The sequence below is a fragment of the Panthera tigris genome, chromosome E3, assembly GCF_018350195.1.
Source record: "Panthera tigris isolate Pti1 chromosome E3, P.tigris_Pti1_mat1.1, whole genome shotgun sequence".
NCBI lineage: Eukaryota > Metazoa > Chordata > Mammalia > Carnivora > Felidae > Panthera > Panthera tigris.
In genome coordinates, this window is record NC_056675.1 from 40,408,925 (window position 1) to 40,435,174 (window position 26,250).

General features: G+C 67.1%; 1 protein-coding gene across 2 annotated transcripts; it reads right to left on the reverse strand.

Annotated features, from left to right (window-relative positions):
* On the reverse strand, positions 1-26,250 carry CACNA1H (calcium voltage-gated channel subunit alpha1 H). Of its 2 annotated transcripts, XM_042971567.1 has the most exons (33): positions 26,153-26,250; positions 25,922-26,055; positions 25,382-25,479; positions 22,975-23,134; positions 21,686-22,004; positions 21,399-21,491; positions 19,537-20,317; positions 18,081-18,523; positions 16,687-16,838; positions 15,654-15,839; positions 14,904-15,021; positions 14,576-14,731; positions 14,273-14,363; positions 13,925-14,133; positions 12,048-12,458; positions 11,391-11,491; positions 11,092-11,215; positions 10,933-11,001; positions 10,654-10,838; positions 10,312-10,438; positions 9,942-10,067; positions 9,630-9,719; positions 9,206-9,398; positions 8,694-8,711; positions 7,156-7,307; positions 6,255-6,364; positions 5,943-6,076; positions 5,653-5,723; positions 4,187-4,265; positions 2,979-3,100; positions 2,478-2,880; positions 2,216-2,388; positions 1-1,734 (listed from the first exon to the last, which is right to left on the reverse strand). In XM_042971567.1, exons 1-33 carry the CDS (start codon positions 26,243-26,245, stop codon positions 733-735), a joined length of 6,723 nt encoding a protein of 2,240 aa, XP_042827501.1. In that variant the 5' UTR covers positions 26,246-26,250; the 3' UTR covers positions 1-732. The 2 variants fall into 2 exon arrangements, with proteins under 2 accessions (XP_042827501.1, XP_042827502.1); XM_042971568.1 differs by lacking the exon at positions 8,694-8,711.

The following is a 26,250-nucleotide window of genomic DNA, read 5'->3' on the forward strand; positions in this document are numbered from 1 at the left end:
TTAAGCAGCCAAATTTCCTGTATCAGATTATTGCAACGTTTAACCTGAATTTGTCAAAGAAACGTCCGCGAACCGCAGGGGCTTTGCTGCAACCTCCCAGCCCGGGCGGGGCCGCCAGCAGAGACGCCGGCTTATTGCACGGACCCCACTCCCTGTGGACGCGAGCGTGCCTCGATCGCCCCAACACAGATGCTGGGCAGCGGGCCCAGGAGCGGAGGCGGACAGAGGGGGACGAGGAGGGGGGACAAACAGGTGAGGACTCAGACCGTGAGCAACAGTGAAGCGTGGCCGTGGTGGCCTCGGGGACCGAGCTGCCACCAACCGGAGCACAGGTGGCCCCGAGCACGTGTTCCCTAGAAAAGTAAGTGGGTGTGAGGACGGGGCTCTGCTGGGCAGCCTCCGACTTCCTCTTTTTGGTCGTTTTCTGGTCTTTGTCCCAGGGATGCAGCGGTCGCGAGGGGACCGCTGACCAGGCCTCAGACCGCCTTGGCGGAGCTGGGAAAACCCAAACCCGAGCGCACCGGCCGGAGGCTCCCAGGCCGACGGCTACCCCCTGTTCTGCTTCGTCCAGACCCGGCGTCTGCCTCCCTCTCCCTGGGCGGACGGCCTCCTGGGCTCCTCTGCCTCGGCAGGGCCCGAGCTGGGGTCCACGCACAGCCCTGCCCGGGGCCACCACCCTGCCGGGTGCGCCCCAACCCCAGTGCTAAAACCTGTGTGGCACCGTGCCCTCAGCTACACGGGCTTGTCTACGTGGTCACCTGGGATGGGGGTGGCCGGGGGGGACCCCGCTTTCTTTGGGGGGCTCTGGAGAACTTTGAGGTGCAGCCCCCGTCCCTTCTCTGGGGGGTCGCTGGAGAGCATGGGAGGCTCTGTTTTGTGGGGTTCAGGAGGCACTGTGGCCCCCGAAAGGGAAGCTCTGGGTTCAGGGGCCACGCTGTGGCCGCTGTCCGCAAACAGGTCTCCGCCAGGGCCCCCCACGTCCAGCGGCTCAAAGGCGAAGCTGGGGACGGTCAGGTGCTCTGCGCGGCAGGCCGCCTGTGCGCGCCGCTCCCCCTTGGCGGCCGCGTCCGCCCCCGCCCCCTCCACGGGCTCCAGGGAGTCCCTGTGTGGCGTGGCCTCACAGGACGGGGTTCGCCGTCTCAGAGTGCCACTGCCCTCTGCCGCCGGGGGCCGCGCGGTGCCCTCGTCCTCTGCGGGGGGGTCTACGGAGATGCAGGGGGGGCTCATCTTCTTCTTCCTGCGGGCCCCTGAGGGGGGCTCTGCCTCCGGGACCCGGGCCTTCACCTCCCGGACCTCTGAGCGGCCGTCCCCTCCTCCCTGCTCCGCCGAGGGCCGCCTCTGCTCATCCGCCTGGCCCGGCTGCCCCCGGAAGCCCTGGGCGTCGATGCCGCAGAACCCGTGCAGGTCCGGCTCACCGCCCGCTCCCGGGGCATCGGGGGAGGCCGAGGGGCTCTGCGCCGAGCTGGTGATGTGGCTGACCTCCTCGTCAGCAGGGTCCGGGGCCTCGGCCTCCTCCCCTCCTGGGGCCGGCGGCCTACCGGAGACGCAGCGCTGCCCAAAAGTGTGCTTGCGGGCGCGGACGCTGGCGGGCCTCGGGGAACGGGGTGGGGACCGCACGGAGGCCCCCAGGGACGCCTGCCTCACGGGGGTCTTCCTGCCAGGCTCCGCCCAGCCTGGGCCACCATCCCTGGGGCCGGCCATCTGCCCTTCCAGGGAGCTGGTGCGCACGGCCTCCTGCAAAGATACAGGGTCGAGTGACCAAGGAGGCCGGGCAGGACCCAGGCAGCAGCCGGGGGCGCGGGAACCCCCACCCCACCCGCAGAGTAGGACCGAGACTCCCCAGGGCGAGCGGACACGCCGTCCCCCGGCCCCACCTATGCCGAACGCACCGCTCGTGCTGGGGGCACAGCGCCCCCACCCTGCACAGCGCCAGCAGGGCCCGGAAGCCCAAGCACAGGGCACGTGGCAGAGAGAGGATCTGAGGCCGCGGCAGGTGGAGAGTGCTCTCAGGGTATGGGCGAGGCTCAGGGGTGCTGCGCTGCACGGGACTGAGACTAGTGCCCGAGGAGACGCGGTTCCTGGGCCCTGTACGTCGTCCCAGACTGCAGGGACGTGCCCCCCTCCCCTGGTGTCCCCGCTACTCATCTTTCAAACGGGAGGGAACCACGGTGGGGCCCCCAGGCCTGGGCCGCGGGACTCGGAGGGCTTCTCCTACCTGTCTGCGGAGCAGTCGGCTGAGGCTGGGGGAGCGGGTTGCGCCCCGAGGGGACAGGGCACCGAGGGCGTCGCTGTCCCTGGCTGGGGACGGTGCGGCCGAAGAGACCCGGAGGGAGGTGCAGGGCTCCGTGGGCAGGGAGTGTGCAGAGGTGGACAGACCCGGGGCAGGCCCTGGGGCAGGAAGGTGAGAACGCTGCAGCCTCGGCCACCTGGCGGAGGCCCGGCCGCCCCGTCCCACCGGCCGCCTCCAGGGGCCTTACCTGAGCAGGTTTCCGCATCCGCTTCCGGCAGCGGGCGAGGGTGTGGGGCGGAGGCGGGCGCCACGGGCCGGAACATGTAGCTGTCGTTGGGCAGGGACAGCATCCGGGACACAGACACCTTGCGCACGACCAGGAGGCCGGGGGCGTCCGGGCTCTGTGGGGCCGCGGGCCTGGGGCGGGCGGGGGGGCCTCGCGCCACCTCCAGCTCCAGCTCGGCGTCGAGCTCGGCGTCCTCGCGGGCCTCCTTGTTGCTCTCCTCCAAGTGCTTCATGAGCACGGCCACCACCACGTTGACCAGCACGAACTGCGCCACCAGCACGAAGGTGACGAAGTAGATGGGGGAGATGGCTGGCAGGTACGTGAGGCAGTGCTTGTCCTCGCGGGCGCACTCCCGCAGCGTGTCCTGCGGAGGCAGAGCAGGCGACTGCAGGGCGCCCCGCCCCCCGCCCCCCTCCCCCCCATCCCCTGGGCGCCCCACCCCCGCAACGGCTCAGGTGCTACCTTCATGATCCCGTTCCAGTTGTCCCCCGTGGACACGCGGAACAGCGTGAGGAAAGCCATGCCGAAGTTGGAGAAGGTGGCATGCCGGCTCAGGCCCTCGCAGGGGTTGTCGTCACTGCACTCTGCCGGGGAGACCCTCGCTCGGTCAGCCCGAGGGCTCTGCAGGGCGGTGTGTACCCTGGGCCCCGAGGCCACACAGGGCCACGCGGGACCCAACCGAGAGCCCTGCCCTCCCCCAGGGAGCAGATCGCGCTCTCTTGGGGAAAAGGACCCGCGCGCAGCTCGGGGGCCCTGGCAGGTGGGTGCTGGCCTCTGTGGGGGCCGTGTCCTTTCAAGGCCGGGGGAGGGGAACAGGGCTGCCTGGAGCCCCACCCCGACATGTGAGACTTTCCAGGTGGACACGGTCTGCGGGTACACAGGCCAAGCCCTCCGTGGCAGCCGGTTCTGGCTGAGCCCCAGCAGAGGGCACCCCTGCTCCCCAGGCCTGCCTCTCAGGTCAGCATGCCCTCGGGCCCCAGGGCCAGGACGGACACGGCTGCCTTGTCGCAGGGCATAGGAAGCACCCCGAATAGGGGGCTGGGGTCTGGGGCACCAGCTGCCGAGTCCCAGGATCCCCTCTGGGCAGACCCTGAGCTGTGACGGCCACCTCCGCCGCCTTATAGACAAGTCCACGCTGGCGGCTGCCGGAAGCCACTAAGCACTCAGTGACATCGGGTGTTTTTGAGGAGATCCCAAGGGACTGGGCTGTCCTGGAAAGCCCCACCTGCTCCCTGGCCACGCCAGAGCCTCGGGCCTGGGGGGTGGAAAGAATCCCCGGTGACCATTAAAAAGGACACGGGGCAGCGTTTGTATCCCAGGGACCACAAGAAGCGGGGAGACGGGTGCATGTGCCTGCGAGTGCGTATCTGCACGCGCACACTTCCTCACGCTCACGTATGGCCCCGTGCTCCTGGCTAGGCGTGAACACGTGTGTATCCGTGCACGTCCGTGTGTGCATGCGTGTCAGGGGTCTGGCACCACGCTCCTGCGAATGCGCGGATGCCCCTGTGTGAGGCCGATGCACGGGCGGGTCTTGGGCAGCGAGGGCTGATGGGGGCGGCGGCTGGGTGAGGACACAGATGGGGCAGGAGGCGGGTGGCCGGTGTCTGCCGGGCGGGCACCCGGTGCCCGGGGACCGCATGCGCGTGGGCGAGGCTGCGCACACTCACCGAGCCTCCCAAACAGCTCCACCCCCAGGGCAGCATAGATAAAAAACAGGAGCATGAAAAGTAGGCCGAGGTTCCCTACCTACACGAAGAGAGAAGCAGAGTGAGGTCAGGGGCAGCCTCAGCCCCCACCCGCTGGGCTCTCGGCGCCCCACCTCGCCGCCCTCACCCACGCTCCTGGCCAGGCTCCCGAGGCTGCCTTCGAGCCCTGTTCTCCACCCGTCCCTTCAGGCCCTGGAGCTCTGTGGCCCCCGGGGGCCCCTCTGCCAGCACCCCCACCTCGGTCCCTCCTCGGTTCAGTTCCTCACACCCACCCTGCACCCCGGGCCCCACCGCCCCCTGCTCCTCTGCTCCTCAGAGCCCCAGGCCACCTCCAGCCTCAGGGACCCCACTGGGGACTAGCTATGCAGACCTAGGGCGTCCTGCCCCCTGCCCAGCCCTGGCACATGCCGCATTCGGCAGGGCGCCCTGGCGTCCTGTGACCCGTGCCGCTCCTTCTCTAGCACCCATCCCCCTGACTCCTCCCCCCCTCCCCCCCATCACTCCTGCTGGCACGGGCCTCAGGGGCCGCAGAGGGGACAGGAGGGGGCTGGCCGAAGGTGGGAGGGGGTGTGTGGTGTGCAGATGGCTGGAGAGGAGGGGCTGTGGGGGTGAGTGAGCGGCTGGATAGGAACGTGCTGGGCTAGCAGACGGACAGCTGGCTGGGAGAGCTGGACATGGACAGAAGGACACAGGGGTGGACGGACAAATAGCTGGTGGGAGGGCTGGAGATGGACAGAAGGACACAGGGGTGGATGGACAGCTGGTGGGAGAGCTGATGTATGGAAAGAAGGACACAGGAGTGAACGGACAGATAGCTGGTGGGAGGGCTAGAGATGGACAGAAGGGACACAGGGGTGGACGGACAGGTAGCTGGTGGGAGGCCTGCAAATGGACAGAAGGACACAGGTGGAGAGATGGCTGGTGGGAGAGTTGGATGTATGGACAGAAGGACATGGGTGGATGGACAGACGGACAGCTGGTGGAGAGTTGGATGTATGGAGAGAAAGACACGGATGGACAGACGGATGGATGGCTGGTGGAGAGTTGGACGTACGGACAGAAGGACACAGGGGTGGACGGACGCCCTGGGTGCAGTCCTCTAAACTCAGACAAGTCCTTCTGGTCCACATCCTCTGCCCACTGCATCCAGAATCGGACTGGGGGAGGTGCGCCCTGGTCTCCAGTCTTTCCCAGAGGAACCGAGGCCCAGAGGGACACAGCCCTCCTCTCTGCCAGCACAGCAGAGGCATTCCCTGCACACGTGGGGCGGTTACCGTGGCTTTTGCAAGACCGCTGACCGTGTTAGCGAATGAATCGCATCGAGTGAGGCCCCCCCCCCGCGTCTCGTGGTCTTGGGGGCGGCTGTCATGCCCACCTCGGGGCCGTGAAGCGGACCCGGGCCCCGGGTCGAGGAGCTGCTGACCTACCTGGGGCAGGGCTTGAACCACCGTGTCCAGCAGGGCCCGCATGCCTGTGGCCATCTTGAGCAGTTTCAGCACTAGGGCCAGGAGCCGAGCATCAGTGGGGGGCGTGGGGCCTGGGCCAGTCTGACCCTCCCCTGCTGCCGGAGACCCCGGGCCCACCCCCATCCCTGACGCTCCCCGGCCCCCAGACCGAGCCCAGGGGGACGCCGCAGGGCGAGCCGAGGAAGGACGCTGGGCCCGGGCCGCGGAGGCCACGGGCAGGGGTCCCCGGGCGGGACAGGCGGGCGGCCTACCGCGGGCGATACGGAGCACACGCATGATGCGGATGATGGTGGGGTTGATGGGCAGGGCCGCGTTCATCTCGATCTCCTCCAGCGTGATGCCCATGATGGACAGCAGCACTATGGCCAGGTCCAGCTGGTTCCACCTGGGGCAGGAGGCGGGCGGGCTCAGGGCCTCCTTCCGGCGCCCCGGCTGCGTCCCGCACCGCTACGCGGCAGGACCGCGTCATCGGGCCTCGGGCCGGAACCACGGGGTGCAGGGCTGTGGCTCTCACCCGCCCGTGCCCCAAGGGTCCTCCAGGCTCCGGGGCCCGCCCCACACACCTGTCCTTGAAGAACCTCCGGAACCCAAAAGCCACCAGCTTCAGCACGGCCTCAAAGACAAAGACGATGGTGAACACATAGTTGCAATACTTCAGGGCCTCGTCCAGGGACTGTGAAGAGAGCGTCAGGCTGCAGGGCCCGCCCGAGGTGCCTGTGTGCCAGCCCCACCCCCCTCCGCCCCAGCAGACCCTCGTCCCTCGGGCCTGGCCAACAAGCCCTTGTATGCAGGGCAGCGCCTGGTCTGGCGGCGTGGACAGCCTCTGGGCCGAGGGCACCGGTCCCTCCCAAGCCCAGACCCCTGGCCCAGCCTCAAGTGGACCCCTACCCACATCCCAGGACGTGGCCATGCCACACCCGGCGTGGCTTCAAGGAAAGCCACGTAGGTTCAGGGTGGGAGGCTCTGTTGTTCTCGTCCCTTCCTCTGCAGGAGAAAGACGGCTGTCCTTTCTTTGATGAAATGGGGACGCACACCAGATCAGGGTGAAATAAAAAGCCGACTGCCTTCCCCCTGCCCGTCCCCTGCCCAGCTGATGCCTGAGCAGCTGGATGTTCCCACAGACAGCACTACTGGGGGGAGGGCCCTCCTCATTTGCAGATGGCACCATGGAGGTAGAGGGGGAGGGCCCCCCAGGGCACACGGCCCAGGGAGGTTCAACCAGTTCTAAAAAAAGGAAAACAAGGACGCTTTGCTCAAACCGTAGCTTCACGTACCCCACCGACCCCAGCGAGGGCTTGGGAAAGTCTGCAGACGGGGGACCCCCGCCCCTGGCTCTGACCAGGTCCACCCCGCTGAGCGTCAGACCCCACCAACGGCCCTCCCAGGGCTTGCGTCCTCGCCACTGGTCCTGCGGACGGCGGTGGGGGGCGGGGGGGGCGGGAGTCCCCAGGCACTGAGCCCCACCTTGGGCTGGTTGTAGTGTTCCATGGACATGGTGATGACATTGACCCCGATGATGAAGGTGATGAAGAGGTCAAGGTAGTGGCTGGTGCACAGCGAGTGGATGGACCGGCGGGTGGGCGAGTAGTCCGCATAGTAGGGCCGGCGCTGGGCCTCTGCAGGGAGAGGGTGCCGTGAGCTGGGGCAGGGGGCTGCCTGCGCCCCGCGGCACCAAGACGGCCCCGTTCGTCTGCTCGGAAGCTGCGGTGTGCAAGCTGCTGGGGAAGGGCCTTGGGCTCAGACACGGGGGTTTGTGCGAGCCTTGGGGGAGAGTTTCTCCCCAGAAAGGGGGCACCATTTGGGGCAAGAAGTGGCTCCCTGCGCGTCCGGCTCCTGCTGCCGGCTGGAACCACGGGAGGGGAGGCCTGGGGGACTGGGTCTCAGGAGCATGTCGCCCATCTGATCAGGAGGCCCCAACCCCAGGGCAGGGCCTAGGAGTGGGCCTGGCAGCCGAGACCCCACCTGGGCCCTGCCCTGGGGCCCCGCTCAGTCCCCACCCTGCCGGGGGCTCCCAAGCTGGGCTTCGTCGTCGGCCCTCCCGGGCTGACAAACACCAGTGCAAACGCCCTGACGAGGAAGCCTGAGCAGACAAGGGCCTTCCCGGGCGGCAGGGTCAGTCCACCCCCGACCCCAGCCGCCACAGGGCAGGCTGGCCTACCCCCTGCGCTCTCTCTCTCTCGTTCCGGGCATGAGCTGGCCCCGGTCGCCAGGCCCAGAGTCCCTCCCTCCTCGTCCTCCAAGGGGCCAGTGGCCACCGCCTGCTGTCTGGGCTCTGCCGGACCTCTGGTCCATCTGAGGTTGATGGCCACGACCTGGGGCGGGGGTCATGCGTCCTCCAACGGTTCTGCCTGCACTAAATGCTGCCTGCAGTCACCCCGTTAGAGCTTATTGGTGTCGGCTGAGCACCAAGTGAAAGCACAGCTGCCCCCACCGCACACAGACACACTCCTGGGCCACAGCACCCTGCACAGGCATGGCCAGGGTGGCAAGAGCTATGGCGGCCCGAGCCAGATGGCCCAGGGCCTGGGAGAGCAGGGGCTGCTGGGAGCCGACCCCTCCCCGGGACCCTCATGCTCCCTGGGCTGGCGTGCAGTCACTAGAGAGCTTGGCTTAGCTCACAAAGCCAAAAATGCAAACAGCCGGGCGGGGCAGGCCAGTGCCGGGGATGGGGAGCGGCCACAGATTGGCAGGTGCCCCAGGACGCAGCAGAGCTCCAGCCATGCAGGCAGCCAGGTGGAGGGACGAACCCGAGCTTGGAGACCGCAACACGGACACCAGGCAGGTGAGCCAGCGGATCTTCCCTCCCGCCGATGCCTGGCGCCCACCCCCCAGCCATCCTGGGCCCACCCCGCGATGGACCCCAGCAGGCCCGGCACCAGCCTGCAATGTCCACCCGTCCCCATGGCAGCAACAGAGCAACGGAGCCCAGGCCAGCCCGTAGCCCCGTGCACTGGCTGGCCGAAGCGGGGGGCGCTAAGACATGCAGGGCGGGGGGCAGATACCTGGGCTGGGGAAGGTGCCTGGAAAGACAAGGAGATGGTCTGAGCTGGCCTCGGGGGGTGGGGCATGGACACTCCACACGGGGCGGGGCAGGTGGGGACACTCAGCAGGCTCCCTCCTGCAAGAAGCCTTCCTTGCTCCCCAGCTGGCTGGGACTCCCCTAAGACCCTGTCTGACTGACGGCTTCGCTCGCTCTTCCCTCGGGAAACGGACCTGCCCCTGTGGCGACGGGCGCTGGAAACCGGGGGTCTCGTTCGTGTCCTGTGCCCCTTGGGAGAAGACCCCCGCGCCACCTGTCCCTGGCGCCCTCCCCTGTCCTGGCCCCTCCTTGGGGGGGGGGGGGGTCCGGCCCCCACGCAGGCCCAGGACGAGGCGGGGCACTCCGGTCCCACCGCGGAGAAGCTGCTGGGGCCCGCGTGGGAGGGAGACCCGGCCGGAGCCGTTCCGCAGTCCCACGGGCACGGGGCTCCCGCGGGTGGAAGGGGCCCACCCACCGCCACCCGGAGCGCCTTACTCCTGCGTTTCCTCTCCAGGCGCCGCTGCCGCTTCTCCTCGCGCCGCCGCGCCTCCTCGGCCTCCTGGTGCTGCCGGCACTTGTGGAAGTTCTCCACCACGACGCCCACGAACATGTTGAGCACGAAGAAGCTGACGATGAGCAGGAAGGAGATGAAGTAGAGCAGCATCCACGGGTTGTGGTTGGGCACCGGCTGCGGCACACAAGTGACACATGGGTCCCCGTCCTCCAGAGGGCACCTGTCCCCAGGACGGCCCACGCACGGCAGGATCCGAGACGGGGCTGCCTGGGAGAGCTCTGGCCCCACACGGCCGCGAGTTCCGAGGCCAAAGGCAGCCTCTTGGGGTCATGTTGCCCGAGACGACCCAGAAGACACGGAGAAGTGGGTCCCGGGAGGCCGGGGCTGCCCCCCCGCCCCCCGCACCTGCTGATCTATGCCCACGGCGTCCAGCCCGTCATACATAATGTTCACCCAGCCGTCCTTGGAGGAGAGCACGAACAGGGACATCAGCGCCTGCGGGGCCGGAGCAAGGGTGGTCACCACAGCCCTGCCTTCACCCCGAGACACCCGAGGGACCACACGACCCCCCGCTGATGGTCTCCGGCGCAGACAGACCTGACCGTGACTGCCGTCCGGGGTTTCCGTTTTTCCCAGAAGGAGGAGGGCAGCCTGCACCCGCTGCCTGCACCCCATCCCTGCCCTGCCCATCCCCCACCAGAGCCCCGCCCCACCCACCTGGCCTAGGTTGTCGAAGTTGTACTTTCGCCGGACCCAGCGGTAGCGCGCCGCCCGGCACTCGGCCTTGGTGGAGATGTTCCTGGTATCGGCGCCTTCGCAGTAATAAAACTTCCCCTTGAAGAGCTGACCAGGGCGTCGGGGTCATCCGGAGGGCCCCGCCCTCCTGGCTCCCAAGGCGGCCGGGACTTCCCTAAGACCCTGACTCTGACGGCTTTGCCTGCTCTTCCCACCGGGTCGGAACTCACGGGGGCGGACCCACGAGTCCACCAGACCCGCCCCGCACAGCCCTCCCAGGGCTGCCGGGCTGCTGCTGACCACAGACCACTATCCCACAGCCGGGACACCCACGGGCAAGCAGGGTGCGCACCTGCACCCCCAGGATGCCGAAGATGATGAAGAAGGCACAGCAGATGAGGACGATGTTCCCGATGGGCCTGAGTGACGATATCAGAGTCTCCACCACCAGCTTGAGGCCTGGAGCACGGCTGATGACCCTGGACGCAGAGCAGGGGCCCATCCTTGAACCCAGCCCCCAACCCCCATCCCCCATGCCCCCCCTCCCTCCCGCTTCCCTGACTCCAGGACCCGCCCCTCCACAACCCCACCCCCACCCGGCAAAGGCCCCGCCCCTTCCCCCACTCCTCCTCTCCCTGCCTCCTCCTTGACTCCAGGCCCCACCCCTCCCGGGCTCGGCCGAGGCCCCGCCCACCTCAGAGGCCGCAGCGTCCTTAGCAGGCGCAGCACTCGCAGGATGCCCAGGATCTTGGCGCCACCGGCGGAGGCCATGGCTACCACGATGTCGACCAGGGACACCAGGACCAGCAGCCCGTCCAGCACGTTCCAGCTGCTCTGCAGGTAGGCGTGATCGCCGGAGACCAGGCCCAGGGCCACCACCTGGGAGGCGCAGAGGAGGAGCCCAGGTGGGGGGCACATTCAATTGGGGGCTGGGACAAGTACAGAAACTGGACACTGCTGGGCCCGCTGGTACCTTCACCATCATCTCAGCCACAAAAATCGCCGTGAAGATGTAGTTGGAGACGCTGAGGAAGACACGCTCCTGCAAGGACAGGCTGGTGAGAGGGGCCGGCGGCACTCAGCCGTGCCCCCACCCCCCCCCACCCCCCCCCGGGCCAGAAGGGCGCCTCACGGTGCTGCTGGGGTCAATGTCAGGCCTTTCCAGGGCGATGGTGATGCAGTTGAGGAAGATGAACACCAGGACGACGTGATCGAACATCTTGTGAGCGATGATCTTCTGGCAGGAGACCCGGAACCTGGGCGGTTGGGCACGTGAGGCAGCGTGACCCGCTCCAGGGACAGCGTGGCTGCTACAGCCCCAGAGAAAACAGCTCCGGGCGCAAGAGACCCCGACGCCCAGGGACGCTCACTGCGTAGAGGGAGCGCAGGAACCCAGGGGGCGGAGTCAGCCCCTCGCCGCGTGCCCCTCACCTGTTCTGCGGGGAGAAGAGGTACAGGGCCCAGGGCTCCCGGCTCCGACACCACGCGGGCTTGTAGGGCTCCAGCACCTTGCGCAGGCGCAGGCAGCAGCTCTGGGGGCAGAGGACGCAGGTCCTCAGGGACCCTCCCAGCCTGCCCCCGCCCCCCACCGCGGGCCCTCCCACACTCAGGGCCCGCCTCCTCCTTAGGCCCAGCCCCATCCTTCTGTCTCTGGGGTCCCAGCAGTTCCAGCCTGGTCCTCCCCACCCACTGACAGAGACCCCCGCTGGGAGTCCAGGGGACCCCTCCCCCAGCTGGCCCCCATCCTGCAGAACCACCCTGAAAAAGGGCCTCACTGAGAAGGTGGCCCTGCCCTCTGCATCTGAGGAGCTACCTGCCAGGGGCTGACCTGCTCAGGGCTCGGAACCACCCCTCAGGTGGGCGCAGGGTCGAGCCCCGGGCCAATCTGCTCCAGGGCTCCGGGTGGATGAGCTGAGGCCGTGTCCCGGGACGGCACCAAGGGCTGCTCAGCCTGTCCTGCTCTCCCCACCCACTTGTCTTGGGGCACCAGGAGACCCCACGAGTGACGTGCCCTGGGTCCCCGCCTCAGACTCTGCTTTGGAGAACAAACCCAAACAGGAGGGAGGTGTGGAGGACGGCCCCGCTCACATTCTCCACGTCGTCGTCATACTCGGCAGAGTCCTCCTTGTGGCTGTCGATGCGCAGAAAGAACTCACTGGGCAGGGCGAGCACCTGCCCGTTGCAGTCGTGGAACTTGCTGGGCAGCAGCGCGGCTGGCCGCGGGGGCCGCAGGTCCAGCGTGCTGCGGTGGTCCAGGGACTCGGCGCGGCGCAGCGGGACGGTGCGCGTCCCCGGCGAGGCCCCCGCCCCCGGCCTGCCGTCCTCCGCCTCCTCGTCTGTGCTCCCCTTGCCCTCCCCGGACAGCAGCGACTCCCGCTCCCCGCACTGGCTCCGGCGCTTGAGGCTGGGTGCGCGGCCCAGGCTGTTCCAGCTGGAGCGCCGGCTGCTCCAGGCGCTGTTGGGGCCCCAGTGGGCACAGGGCGAGCTTCGGAGGCTGGACTGTGTGTGTGGGGGGAGTGAGGAGTGAGCAGGGCCAGCCCCCCGCCGAGACATCCCAGGCCCTGGGCACCTGGCCACAGGGGCTTTTCCTGACCAGCTGCATTACTACTAACGCTGTAGGCGGCATCTATCTGTGGATCACCTCCTGTAACGCGCACACAACCCTACCAGCGAGCAGACTGCGTTTTCAGTGGTCTGCCTGTGGCACAAAGCCGGTCAACGAAGAGCCTGAGACAGCCAGTGAGTGTTGGGAGTGCTGAGTTGGGCTGGGGCTGGGGCTGGGGCTGGGACTGAGTTGGGGCTGGGACTGAGTTGGGGCTGGAGCTTGGGCCGAGCTGGGCTGAGGCTGGGGCTGAGGCCGGGGCTTGTGCCAGGGCCCGGTTGGGGCTGAGGCTGGGTTGGGGCTGGGTTGGGGCTGGGTTGGGGTTGGGGCTGAGGCTAGGGCTGAATTGGGGCTGAGTTGGGGCTGAGGTGGGGCTGGAGCTTGGGCTGAGCTTGGGCTGACCCGGGCTGAGGCTGGGGTCGGGCTGGGGCCAGGGCCGGGGCCGGGTTGGGATTGGGACTGGGCAACTTTGACCGTTCTGGCCTGGAGAGCAGGTAGGGGTGCTTATCAACAAGCCTGGCACCAGCACTGGGCCAGACATCCTCAGACACTGGTAGAGCTGCTGGGTGGGCCCCCAAATCCGCTCCTAACTGGCCACCGTTGGACTTGTACAACTGTTGAGCTGCTGTCTCCGAAGAGACAGGGGTTTTGCCTCTGCCTCCTCGCCCTCTCCGCTGTTACTCACTTCTACCTCCCGGGGCCAGCACGACGCTGCCTGTCCCCCTCCCTCGGTCCCCAGCATCCAGGCTGGATGGATCAGGCCGCTATGCTGCTGTTCGGCTGAGTGCTTCTCGGTGATGGCCACACTATGTCCCATCTTCCTGCTCTGCACTTTCCTGCGTGTACACGCCCCGCCCACCCCTGGCTTCCCCTCGGCGGCTAGCTTCTCCTACTCTGCCCCCCCTACCCGCCCCTCCCCTGCCTTCTGGAAGCAGGGTGGACTGTGTCTGCTGAGGCGGCGTTTCCTGGGTTTGCATGGGGAGCCCCCGCCCAGCTTCTATCATGTGTTCCCCCTACTCCCCGGCTTCTGTCGTGTGTCCCCTCCCTGCTGTCCCTTTCCTTTGCCCTCCCGAGGTATGTCCTGTGCTCTGCCGGCTTTTGTCTCTCGCTTCGGTCGGGAAGATGAACTGCCGGGGAGGAAGGGATCGCCACGCGCTCCCACGTGTGCTCCGCTCCCGCTCCGTCTGCAAGAGCTGCCGCTCTGGCTCCACGTACGGGAAAACGGAGCGCCTGTCTCCTCCACTCGGGGATGGGGACCCACGGGGTGGGACTGTGGCACGTGCAGGACCCACACTCATACTGGGAAAGGCCCCAAGGACCCGCGTGGGTGAAGCCTGGAGCCGGGGCAGGGGAGGGTCCCTACCAGTGACTTCTGGTCGCCCAGCTGGGGGTCCACAGAGCTGCTGCTGCCGCGCCTCGACTCCAGGAGGCTGGGGGCCGGGTCCAGGTGTGGGGAGCTCTTGGGGGTGGGCATGGGCGTGGCCGCTGTGCGCATGATGAGGGGAGGGGGCAGGCTGCCTCGGCCCTCCAGGTGCCCGTTGGGGGTCACTGCCAGTGGGTACATCTTCACCTCTGCAGACAGGAGGCGGGGATTTGCACCCGCAGAGCTTCCAGGAAGCGAACGTGCCCCCTAGAACTTGCCCAAGGGAGCCCGTGCTAGGCCAGGATGGGGTGAATGGCACCCCTCGACCCCCATGATGCAAACGCTCACCCGTCGCCCGGGCGTCTGGGAACTTGTCAAAGTCCTCCTCCAAGTGGGCGGATGTCTTGTCCTCGTCCGTGTCGGATCTGTTGGCGTCACCCTGTGCCCGCAGACAGAAGACACACGTGAGGCTCCCCTGGGACAGGAACCATCTGCGTCAAACACCCCCACGCAGGCCTCCTCCCTGGGCTAGGCTGGCGTGGAGTTGGGCGTAGCTGGGAGGGCTCGGCCCGAGATTACTGCCAAGGGCAGGTGTGGTGGCAAAACGACGCTCGCTCTCCATGTCTGTCTGGTGGGATGCCCGCCCCTCACCTCTGCCTGAAAGCCCTCCACCAGGATGGCCACCAGGAGGTTGAAGAGTACATAGTTGCCGAAGGTCATCAGTGCCACGAAGTAGAGGGCCGCCCAGGAGGAGGTGGAGGCCATGCCGTTGTAGAGGACGACGTTCCAGTCCTCCTGGGTGAGGATCTGCGGAGAGGGGCCGGTTGGGGCTGGAGATGCCGGGGAGCCTTGGGGGGCGGCTTCACCGCACTGGCCTCAGACAGACCAAGGCACATGCTGGGGCTGCCCCGAGCAGGGCGAGGGGTTCTCCCGGGGACCGCCGTTCCCGTCAGGGGATGCCTGCCCACCCTGGCTGTACCTGGAACACGGTGACGATGGCCCACAGCAGGGAATCAAAGTTCTTCCTGTCAGGGACCGTGTCTCCGGTGTCTGTTGTCAGGCTGAACTTGCACCCGAAGAGGTGCATGCCCAGGATGCTAAGGGCAGGACAGGATGGCAGGGAGGCGGGCAGCAGGTGAGCAGGTGCCGTGCCACGTGGCCATCCCTGCCCCCAGGGGTTGCCCTTCCACACCTTCCCCATTGGCCCAGTCCCCAGCTTCCTGCTTTACAGGGGCCTCCCTGCCGGTGCCCATGGTCTAGCCACCTCCATCCTACAGGTGGGAAGACGGAGACCGGGGTGGGAGAAACCAGGGCCTGTCTCGTGCAGCCTGCCTGGGCCGTTCTCTGCCCCAGCCCATCCTTGAGGCTTGACCCCACGCCAGGCTGGCACACAGTGGGTGCTCAGCACACAGCAGGTGAAGGCTGCCCCCACTCCTTCCCTGATTTCCTTGGGGCACAGATCCTCATCCATCCATCTGGGGGTCCGGCCCATCCCCCCACCCGGCTGCGAGCCTGCAGAGTGGAGGCCACTCTGGGGTCCCACAGGTCCTGCCAGCATACGGAAGGCCAGCCAATGAAGTTTGAACAGAGAACCAGTGACGGAGCCTCCGAAAACCGGGGGCAGAGCGGTGGGCGGGCCGTGCCCGGCACGCGGCCTGCGCTCCAGGTCCTGACCACGCAGCCCCGCGGGGGGGGGGCGGGGAGGACGGCTCCCTGGCAGCCGGCCCACCTGAAGATGAAGATGAAGAGCATGAGCAACATGCAGAAGGTGGCCACGTTGTCCATGGTCTTCATGAGCACCACCAGCTGGCGCCGCAGCGCGGGCATGAAGCGCACCAGCTTGAGCACCCGCAGCAGCCGGAAGGTTCGCAGCACCGACAGGCCGCCGTCCGCCTGCCCGACGATCTCCCAGACGCTGCGGGCCGGGCCGCGGGTCAGGAGTGGCCCGCGTTGGGACCACGCCCCCGCCACGCCCCTGGCCCCGCCTCCCAGCGCCACGCCCCCCCCCCCCCCCCATGCCCCCGGCCCCTACTCTTCCCAAAGCAGGAATGCCAGCCCGGGAGCCTCAGTGGCTGAGGAGAAGTTAAGCTGTGTCAAGGCGACTAGAGCCCCGCGGAGGGGGGGGGGGGGGGGCGGGGGGAGGTGCGATTCGCCATCTAAATAGCTGCTGTCGCTGGTGGCTGCCCGCCCCCAGCAGCTGCCAGAACTTGGGCTCTGATCTGGTCAGAAACTTCTCCATCCGGGGCCCTTTCCCCATCCTGCGCCTCTCACAGCGAGCTCTGCCTACCTCGTCTGCTCCCACTCAACCCTGTCCCCGCCAGGGGGGACCCCCTTGACTCCCGAAGGCCCTGCTTCCTCCTGGGGGAGACAGGTATCCCCAGATTCTCCCACTCCTTCCCATGTTGACGCCATGCAGCAGATATCCCAGAGGGAAGCTGGCCTTCCTTGCAGGCACGGAGCCCTGAATGGACTCCAGCCAGGAGGCGGAAGGGCCGCCGAGGGTCTACGCTGTCCCCACAGGCAACGGCTCCACCACATTCTGGAAACATTCTGAAACGTGGTGGACTGCGTGCAGCTGGCAGCGCCAGTAGGAAGGGACCTGGTCCCAGGGAGGGGACCCCACCCTGCCCACGATGTGTGACTCTGTAGCCTGCCAGAAACACTGCCAGCAAGCCCTCTCCCTCCGACTGGGGCTCTGCTCTCGGGGCGGGGCGGGGGTGCGGTCCCGGGCCCCGTGGCCCAGGCGGGAGACAGGGGACCACCTGATGACCACGATGATGCCGTCGAAGATGTTGTAGGGGTTCCGGATGTAGCCCAGCGGGCCGCAGGCCAGCAGCTTCAGCAGCATCTCCAGGGCGAACACACTGGTGAACACGATGTTGCTGATCTCCAGGGCGTTGGTCAGCTCGTCAGGCTGCGGGCAGTGGGGAGGCCGTCACGCCCCACCCACGGCTCCCACCCCTCCGAGGCAGGAAGGCTCCCTGCCCCCAGGAATCTGAGCGCGGGCTCAACTACACTGATGCAGCGGCTTGGAAGCAACCTCACTGGCTGCCATCTGGAGGAGGAAGCGGATCCCAGCCTGCCTGGCCCTCCCACCCTGACCGTCTCTGGCTCCCCTAGGCCCTGCCAGCATGTCTGAGACCGGAGCAAATGGAGGCCACGGGAACATGGGGACACCAGCTCCAGGGTAGGCGTGGGGGACCTGCCTTGCATCTGCTTCCCTGGAGTCTGGGGGCCTTGCATACCCCTTCTTGCTGGCAGGAGGTTCCAGAGATCTTCTTACTGGGGACCTGCTGACTTATCTGTGTGTGTGCCTGAGCTAATGTATATGTTCCCACGCACGTGAGCACGCCTGTGCACACACGACACGTGTCTATACCCGTGTTCCCATCTGCACGGGTAGGTCTTACACATGTCCACATGCACTCACATAACCACACACACCGGCGTGTGCACGTGTCCACGTGTGCAGAGGCTCTTCCTTACCAAGGAGTCCCCTGAAGTCTGCTCACGTCCCTGTCCTTGGCTCTCACCCTCCCGAAAAGAGCCTCCCCACACGGGGCCTGCAGAAAGCCACCACTGCTCGGGTTTTCCCTAAATCCTCCAGAACGAGAAAAGCCGTGTAAACCCCTGGAAAAGCCTGAAGGATGGGACACGAGGAACTCCATTTGGTCACCCTGAGTGAACCAGCCTGGTCCCTAAAGAGGACGCCTTCTCCCTGCCAGACCCGGCTGCCGCCCTTCCTGCAAAGGCCTCGGTCCAGGGCGGGGGGGTGAGGAGGGCTTCAATGGCTGCTGGGGGGCCAGACAACCCCACCACGGGCTCCCGAGAGCCATTCTACACTTTGGGCTCCCGTGGCCACGACGAGCATCCCGGCGGGCCTGGCTCACGGAAGGGGAGCCCTGATCTGCAGGAGCTGAGCCCATCCTCAGAAGAGCCACCAGGTGGCCTGGGGAACGCCCTCGGGCTCTGCTAGGTCTGTGGTGCTCTCCGCGGACCCCAGATGGGTAGAAGCTCCACACGGGAGGCACGGCGCGTGTCCGTGCTCACTCGATGAGGACCCAGTCCCAGAGAGGGACAGGAGCGTTGTCAAGCGACTGAGCAGCCACCGTCCCTGGCCCCGCCCCCACCCTCAGGTGGGCCCGCGGCCACCTGCCTGCTCGTGGTACTCGACGCCCATGCTCAGCGTGTTGGTGAGGATGGCCACCATGATGCCGCGGTTGAAGTACTTGCTGTCCACGATCCGGCGCAGTTTGCCACCGAAGGCGGCCCAGACGCGGCCCGGCCCGCCCTGCTCGCCCGGGGCCGCCCGCCGCCGCGCCCGCTGCCGCGCGCTGCCCTGGCCTGGCGCGTCCGCCGCCGCGGGGGGCCGCATGGGGTCACGGCGGTCCCCGTGCCGCACGTCCTGCGTGAACTCGTAGACCCCGTTGCCTTCCGAGCCCCCGCTCTCGGAGTCGCTGAGCTCGAAGTCAGGGTCCTCCGGCGCGCTGGCACAGTACGGGCAGCTCTTCAGTTCACAGGTCAGCGTGCCCGCCTGGGGGCTGGGCAGGGGGCAGGGCACGCTCAGGCCCGACAGGCGGCTGGGGGCCCGGCCCAGTCCTGCGGGGGGAAGGACGCGGGCGGGGTCAGGCTGCCGGGCCGCCCCTGCGGCGGAGGCCTCCGCGGGGTGAACGGCGCACGCGCGCGCACACCCGGGTGCACGCACGCGCGCCCCGCGCTCACTCCGCCCACACCCAAGGGTAGGGCCTCGAAGCAGCAGAGCGGCCGATCGGCCCCACAGCCACGCCACCCACGCAAACAGAACGCGAGCCACGGTCTCGGACTTCGCGAGGCGTAATTCATTGCAGCGTCCCGAGTCACTGCTATCTGAACCTCCGTCACTCTGACACAGAAGAGTCACAACAGTCGCCGAGAAGCCGTGACACCGCTCTCCTGTGCTGAGTCTCTGGGACCCAGGGCGGGCTTCACCCCGACTTCACCCTGCAGCTTCAACCGCAGCTCACACTCCCGGGAGGCACCCGGCGGCCCTGCCCTGCCTGCTCCGGATGTGCCGTGGCCCGCACCCTGCACGCACCCCCTGGGAAGGCCCTGCAGTCTGCAGGGGACCTGGTGTCCCTCCACCTGCCTATCCGAGGTGGGTGCCGCGGAGCTCCAGTGGGGAGGGACCGTGAGTGTGTCGGGGGACATCCCCGGGCCCTCGGGGGCCCCGTGATCTCTCCCTCCCTCCCCCTGCCCCAGCACCCCCACCTAGAAGGGGACCAGATGCTCTTCCAAAGTGGTCAGCCCTAGACATGGGCAGGTGGTCCTTCCTGGGGCCGGGGGTGGGGGAGGGGGGCGGCAAAAGGACACAGGCTTGAGGTTTGAGGGGTTCTGTCAGCCTCAAATTCTCACACCCTCGTGGGCAAATGCTGGTGTGGCACTTGCACTGAGGCTACGTGGGGCTCGCTATAGACCAGGTGCTGTCCCCCTGCCACCGGTCGTGTCACGGCCCAAGGGGCCCGGGGCCTCCCCGGGGAGCACACGGGCAGGGCAGATGTGAGAGTCCCGCCTCCTCTTGGCTCACCGGGCCCAGGTCCCACCTCCTCTCCACAGGCCGGGCCCGGGGTCCTTACCGTGCTCCCCGACCAGATGCTGGATCTTCTCATAGGGATCAGGGCCCCTCAGGCTCAGGGGGCTGTGCTCTCCGGCGCCCGGAGGCCCGCCGGCCCGCTTCCCCTTGGGCCCGAGGCCGGTGCCGCCTCTGTTGCCGCCCACCGACGAGGGCAGGATGGTGGGGTAGTTCATGGCCCCCAGCCCCGTGGCCAGCTTGAGGCCGGCGGCGGCCGCGGCCGCGGTGTGCGCCACCCGGGCCCTCTCCTGCGGCCCCTCCACGTGGCAGTCCGCGTGGTACACGCTGTGCACTGACTCGGCATCGGGGGGCCCGCGGCCCGGCGAGGGCGGCGACGGCAGCGCTCCGGCCCGCACCAGCCTGGTGTCCTCGGGGCCGGGCCGGCGCGGGCTGCCGTGGCTGAAATGGTAGTGGTGGTGGTGGTGGTGGTGGTGGTGGTAGACCAGGTGGTGGACGGAGGCCGCGTGCCTGCCCGCGCGCCGCGGCCGGCGCCCGGGACCCTGGCCGTGCAGGGCGCCGCCGGGGTCCACCTTCTTGCGCCAACGGCTCTGCCAGCGGGCGTACAGGCGCAGGCCGCGCCTCTTGACCTTGCGGCAGACGTGGCCCACGTACTTGAGCAGCTCCTCGTAGCAGCTGCCGGGCTCCGAGAAGCTGGCCAGCGTGCTGTCGTTGGACAGGTAGCGTGCGCGCTGCTCCCGCATGAGCTGGTTCTCCCGCTGCTTGGTCTCCGAGAACTGCGTGGCGATCACCACCAGGCACAGGTTGATCATGAAGAAGGAGCCCACCTGCAGCAGGCGGGCAGGGGTGAGCCTCCTGTGGCCCGGCCGCTGACCCAGGCCGTGGGGGAGGGGGTCACGGGCTGTCGGGGTCGGGCGGGGTGCCCCTACGACAGAGACCGAGCCCCGGGGGGAGACGCCGGAGAGCCACCGCACGGTGGCCGAGGACCCAGCTGTGAGTGAGGCTGGTGGGAGCGCCCCAGGATGGGTGGGGTCCTTGCTGATGCGACGCCGAGCCCCAGCACCCACCGCGGGCTGCACGGACCCTTGCCCCCATCTGCGCACATGTGGAGGACACGGCGGCTGGCGGGGTGGGAGAGACCCCCCCCTTCCCGTCACCTGCACGGCTCGCCCCCTTCCCCACTCGCTCTGTTCCCGACGAGACCCTCTCGACCGTGGCCACCGCCCGCCTCTCCAGGGCGGACCTTTCCAAACCCCTCAGCTTCACTCCCTCCGTGGCAGGGTCACCACGCGATGCTCTCCTCTGCTCACACTTGTGGTCAGAAACGAGGCAGGGCGTCTGCCTGTCTCTGTGCACAGCAGGGTCTTCACAGACCCTGCCTCGGACACCACGATGTCTGGAGGCCCATCTCCACCGTAGGGAGCTGTGCCTGGTGGGGCACCTACGCTCCAGAGAGCCATGCCTTTGGGGCAACCTGTTCTGCGGAGAGCTGAGTCCGGAGGCTCGTGAACACCGTGGAGGGCCGTGACCCCAAGACACGGTCCGGAGTCTTCTGCAGCCTCCAGACGGGACCTGGCCGTGGGAGGGCCTGACGAGGCCTCCCGGAGGTGGGCTTTCTCCTCCGACCACCTCCCGCCGGGAGCTCAGCGGAAGCCCCCCGGCCCTAGCACGGGCAGCCCTGGGTCTCTTTTGCTCTGGCCCGCCCTGCAGCTCGCCTACTGCAGGGTCCCCGAGGGAGTCAGCAGAGGCTCGGATGGCGCAGCCTGGGGACGTGGCGACGTCCACCGAGAGGGGAGTTGAGGGGTCTGCGGTCAGCTGTCACGACACAAGGGCACCTCCACCCGCTAGCGCTGGCGGCCACGGACATCCTGCCCAGCCCCCAGGACTCGCCCCGTCGCCCACACTCACGATGATGAGCAAAATGAAGTAGATGAAGTTGTAGAAAGAGTGGGCGTCCATGACGTAGTACATGATGTCCACCCAGCCCTCCAGCGTGATCACCTGGGGGGGCAGGCGGCTGCACACACGGATGGCCCTGGGAGGGTGGCAGGGGCCTCCTCGCCTGCGTCCCCTCGGGGCCCACCGTGGGGCCGGTAGGGCAAGTGAACCGACCCCCTGGGGCCCCCCCACGCTCGGTGCACCCCCTCGATGGGGAAACCGAGGCCCAGGCCCTCGGCCGCAGAGCCGGGACCCACCTGGAAGATGGCGATCCAGGCGTAGCCGATGTTGTCGAAGTTGATGGCGCCGTTGTGGGGGTTGGAGCCGCCCGAGCGGCACACGTTGTAGTACTGGTTCCAGTTGATGCAGGCGTTGCGGCCCGCGCCAGCCACGCCCTCGGCCTGCGGGTGCCCGTAGGCCTCCCAGCCCAGCGTGCACTCCACGCGCAGCTCACGGCGGCTGGGGATGTGCGAGCACTTCTGCATGCCGTTGTCCCGGCGCGAGGAGCATATAAAGGGATTCTCCTCGCCCTCCTCTGTCTGGTAGTACGGCCGCAGGAAGGTGAGGTTGTTGTTCCTGCGGGCGGGCGGGCGGGAGGCGCAGAGGCAGAGAGGGAGACACAGAGAGATGCGGAGAGATGGAGAGAGAGAAGCCAAGATACGCAGAAACACACGCAGAGACAGACACAGAGAGGGAAAGACACAGAAGCAAGAAAACAATGAAAGACAGAATTGGGAAACACGAAGGCAGTGAAAGAAAACAGGCGGACAGAAACAGTGAAACACAAGCGGATTAGCAGAAAAAAACCACACCTAAAAACAAAGAAACCAGAACCCCAACCAGAAATAGTCTAGAAAGGGCAAGTCCCTAGAGCTTAAGGCTGGAGAGGAAGAAGCCTTCTGGGGGTGGAGCATTGGGTGCTAGACTGGAAGCAGACTGGGGGCGGAGCACTATCCTAGGCTGGGGGAGGAGCCTGCTGGGGGTGGAGCATCAGGTGCGAGGCAGGAGAGGACGGAGCCTTCTGGGGGCGGAGCATCTGGGGCTGAGCTGGAAGGGGAGGAGTCTGCTGGGGGCAGATCACTGTCCTGGGCTGGGGGAAGGAGCCTGCTGGGGGCGGAGCATCTGGGGCCGGGCTGGAAGGGGAGGAGCCTGCTGGGGGCGGAGCATTGTCCTGGGCTGGGGGCAGAACGTCAGGTTCTGGGCTGGAGAGGGAGACGCCACCTGGGGGTGGAGCATCAGGGGGGGCCGGGCCACAGGGGGAGGAGCCTGCTGGGGCGGAGTCTTATCCTGGGCTGGGGGCGGGGCATTGTCCTGGGCTGGGGGAGGAGCCTTCTGGGGATGGAGCATCAGGTGCCAGGCAGGCGGGGGAGGAGCCTGCTGGGGGCGGAGCATCTGGGGCTACGCTGGAAGGGGAGGAGCCTGCTGGGGCAGAGCCCTGTCCTGGGCTGGGGAGGAGCCTGCTGGGGGCGGAGCACTTGGGGCTGGGCTGGAAGGGGAGGAGCCTGCTGGGGGTGCACAACCCACAAGAACCCTTAGGGCCACCCACCTGGCAAAGGTGCTATCCAGAAAGCAGCGGTTGCGAAGCAGACCAGCCCAGAGCTGTACGCCCACGATCCCGAAGATGAAGAAGACAAAGAAACAGAGCAGAAGGACGTTCCCGAGCATGGGCAGTGTGTCCAGCAGCAGCGTGACCAGGATCCGCATGCCTGCAGGTGGCAAAGAAACAAGTCAGCAGGGCGGTGCTCTCCTGGGGTTCCTTTAGGCGCCCACCCCTCCTGTGGGCCCTGCACCCTCCAGCTGTTCATACATGGGTATCAGCGACTCGGGGTGGGGGGAACCTGCACTGTGTCCCTACACGTTCAGTGGGCGAGGCACAAGGACCCCCGTGGATCAGACCTACATAAAGGACAGTAGGGCTGTGGGCCTAGGTCTCGAGGCTGATGGGTTCCCCCCACTCCTCCTGAATGACTGCCAGAGCCCCAGGGGCCCCAGCAGCTCAGGCTTTGGGCTGCCTCCAGCCCTCAGGAGCCTGGGGTCTTGCAATGGGGACAGGGCTGGGAGCATTTCTTTCCGTGCTCTGCGGGAACCATGCAGAAATGGGCCCTGCACTGGAGGGAGGTAGGGGGGCCGCACCGACACCCAGGGCACGTGGTGGTTTTTCCAGAGAGAGTTTTGAAGCCCTTGTTGCCTGGGTGCTGGGGGCTGTGAGAGGGTAAGTTAATTAATCCAGTCACCCAAGCCCTGTGTGCCCTCTACTCACTTACACCTGTCCCCTCCCAGACCTGAACAAGGGTAAGACAAGCAAGGGCCAAGGCTCAGGCAGCAAACAGTACCCTCGGTCAGGGGGTGGGGGAGGGGGCAGGTGCCGAGGCCTCAGAGCAGCACCTGTGAAGTGGCAAATGGCAGAACGGGCACCTGGGGTCACAGGGGGTGAACCATAGCCAGGAATGGCATGGAAGTTTCAGAAGTGGCAGGAAGGAAGATTTTTTTAATTTTTTTTTTTAACATTTATTTACTTTTGAAAGACAGAGAGAGAGCACAAGCAGGGGAGGGGCAGAGAGAGAAGGAGACACAGAACCTGAAGCAGGCTCCACGCTCCGAGCCACCAGCACAGACCCCGACGCGGGGCTCAAACTCGCGGACCGCACGATCATGACCTGAGCCGAAGTCGGCCACTCAACCGACTGAGCCACCCAGGGGCCCCAACGGGGAGGAAGATTTGTGGGACACACAGCCAGACATGAACTGGCTCAAAGGGCCACAGATGTGATCCAGGGATCAGAGTGGACCCCAGGAAGCCAGTGAGATGCAACTCTGCCTAGGGGAGGTGTGCAGTTTGGGACAGGGAAATGTCCCCAGAGGGAGGCCAGGCTGCTGGGAGCATTCTGGACACTGCAGACATTTAGCCTGAAAAGTGAGTTCTGCAGAAATGGGCCGTGTTGTGGCTTCCCTGCTCTCAAAGGTGGACCCAGGTGAGCAGACTACGTGGTGGATGCCAGGCACCGAGCTGAGAGCCACACACACCAGCTTCCCTCACGCTCACAGCCACATTGGGGGGGGGGGGGTACCACTAGTGTCCCGCTGTTACAGTTGGGAAAACCGAGGCTCAGGGAGGTCAGTACCTTTCGCAGGCTCACACAGCACCTGAGCCCCACCTGAACCCTGAAGACAGAGCCAGCTGGGCAGGCGGGAAAAAGACCCAGGGGTCCCCCAGCACAGCACAACTCCGTGCCACCTGCCCTCTGGTGGAGCTGACGGGCCCGTGGCAGGGGGGGTACTGGTCCCTGGCAGGGGGGGGGGGCACACCCTTCGGGGGGCTGTGGGACAGGCCTGGGTGCCGAGGCCGCCAGGACTCAGGCCTCCCCGCTGGAGAGGTTGTGTGCACACGGTACGCGCAGACCCGTGCACACACACGTACACACACGCCTTACGTGGTACCGCGGGCACTGCCCTCCTGCCCAGGAAGAGGAACGGCTGAGTTCAGACGCGACACCGGAAAAGACTCAAACCATTCCCCCGCATGGGCAGGTGACCTGTGTAAGGGCGGGCCGCTTTCCAAACAAGCACCCACGTGACTTCCCGGAAGCTTCTCTACGCTGTCCTGAAGCACCAGATGCCTCTGGCGGAGACAGGACCAGAGAGTCAGTGGCATGCCCCCAGTGTGACCCAAAGGTCGTGCACATGAGAAGCCCGAGGCCCAGAGCGTCCGGTCACCCCGCCGCACTGTGGGGAGCCAGGACCCCACACTGCCTGCCTGTCACACCCCAACATGGTCCAGGACGGCTCTGTTCTCCCCAGAAGGGGCAAATCCTCCAGGGCCCTCCTCCCCCAGGACGAGGGTCTGTGCTGGGGCCAGAGAGTCCAGAAGCAGGCGGTGTGCCCTAGGGGACCCTTGAGAGCTGTCAGTAAGGCCGGTAGGACACCCAGTCCTGTCCCACGGAGGGATCACTTACTGGGCACACGGTTGATGGCGCGGAGGGGCCGCAACACACGCACCGTCCGGATGGCGGAGAGGCTCACGTTGTGTCCGTCCAGGGAGTACTCCATCATGCTGGTGGAGGGGCAGCGGGACACAGAGGCTCAGGGGGTGCCCACAGCCCCGGGGACAGAGGTGAGCACAGCCCTTCTCCAGGGCACCCGCCAGCTGAGGCCAGGAGGCCCAGGGCAGGTTGACCACACGTTGGGGGCCCGGTCCCTGAGCTGTACGCCGAGCCTCCCTGGGTCACCACTGGGGCCCCTTACCGCTCACCCCATCTGCCTGTCCTGCCACCCCCACTGCCAGCACAGGGAGCCCCAGGACCGCGACCCGCTCCCTGGCAGAGGCTCCCCACCCTCAGCCTCCTCCCAGATTAGGCTTTTGGGGGGAGGGGGGGCCTGCAGAGGGCACCGCCCATCCCCCTTCCTGGTGGGCCCCAGGGGCTCCCAGCCAGGCTCCGTCAGGCACTGGCGCCACCGCGGGGCAGCCCTAGCTTTGGGGGCCAGGGGGTCCGTACCCCGCCATGACGATGAAGAAATCCAGCCTGTTCCACGTGTCGCCCAGGTAGCACTTCTGCCCGAACAGCCCCAGGGCGACCATCTTGATGATCATCTCCACCGCAAAGAAGGCGAAGATGAAGTCGTCGAAGGCCTGGCGGGAGGCGGGGCCTGAGAGGCGGGGCCTGCACGCCCGCACCCAGGGGCTGCCCCCGCACGCCCGCACCCGGGGATGCCCACCACGGGCCCACCTCCAGGATGCTGCAGCGCTCCGACTGGCACTCGACGTCCTCGCAGGGCCGGAACATTCCCAGGGTCACGCAGTTGAGCATGATGACCAGCATGCTGA

Bases quoted from the DNA above. Each gene is read 5' to 3' on its own strand.
- CACNA1H (XM_042971567.1), bottom strand. From the start codon at position 26,245: ATGCTGGTCATCATGCTCAACTGCGTGACCCTGGGAATGTTCCGGCCC. The intron at 15,840-16,686 runs GTGGTCCCCTGT...CCCGGCCCGCAG, and splicing joins GGCATCATCGTGGTCATCAG to CGTCTGGGAGATCGTCGGGC. The intron at 1,735-2,215 runs GTAGGAGAAGCC...GTATCTTTGCAG, and splicing joins GCCGACTGCTCCGCAGACAG to GAGGCCGTGCGCACCAGCTC.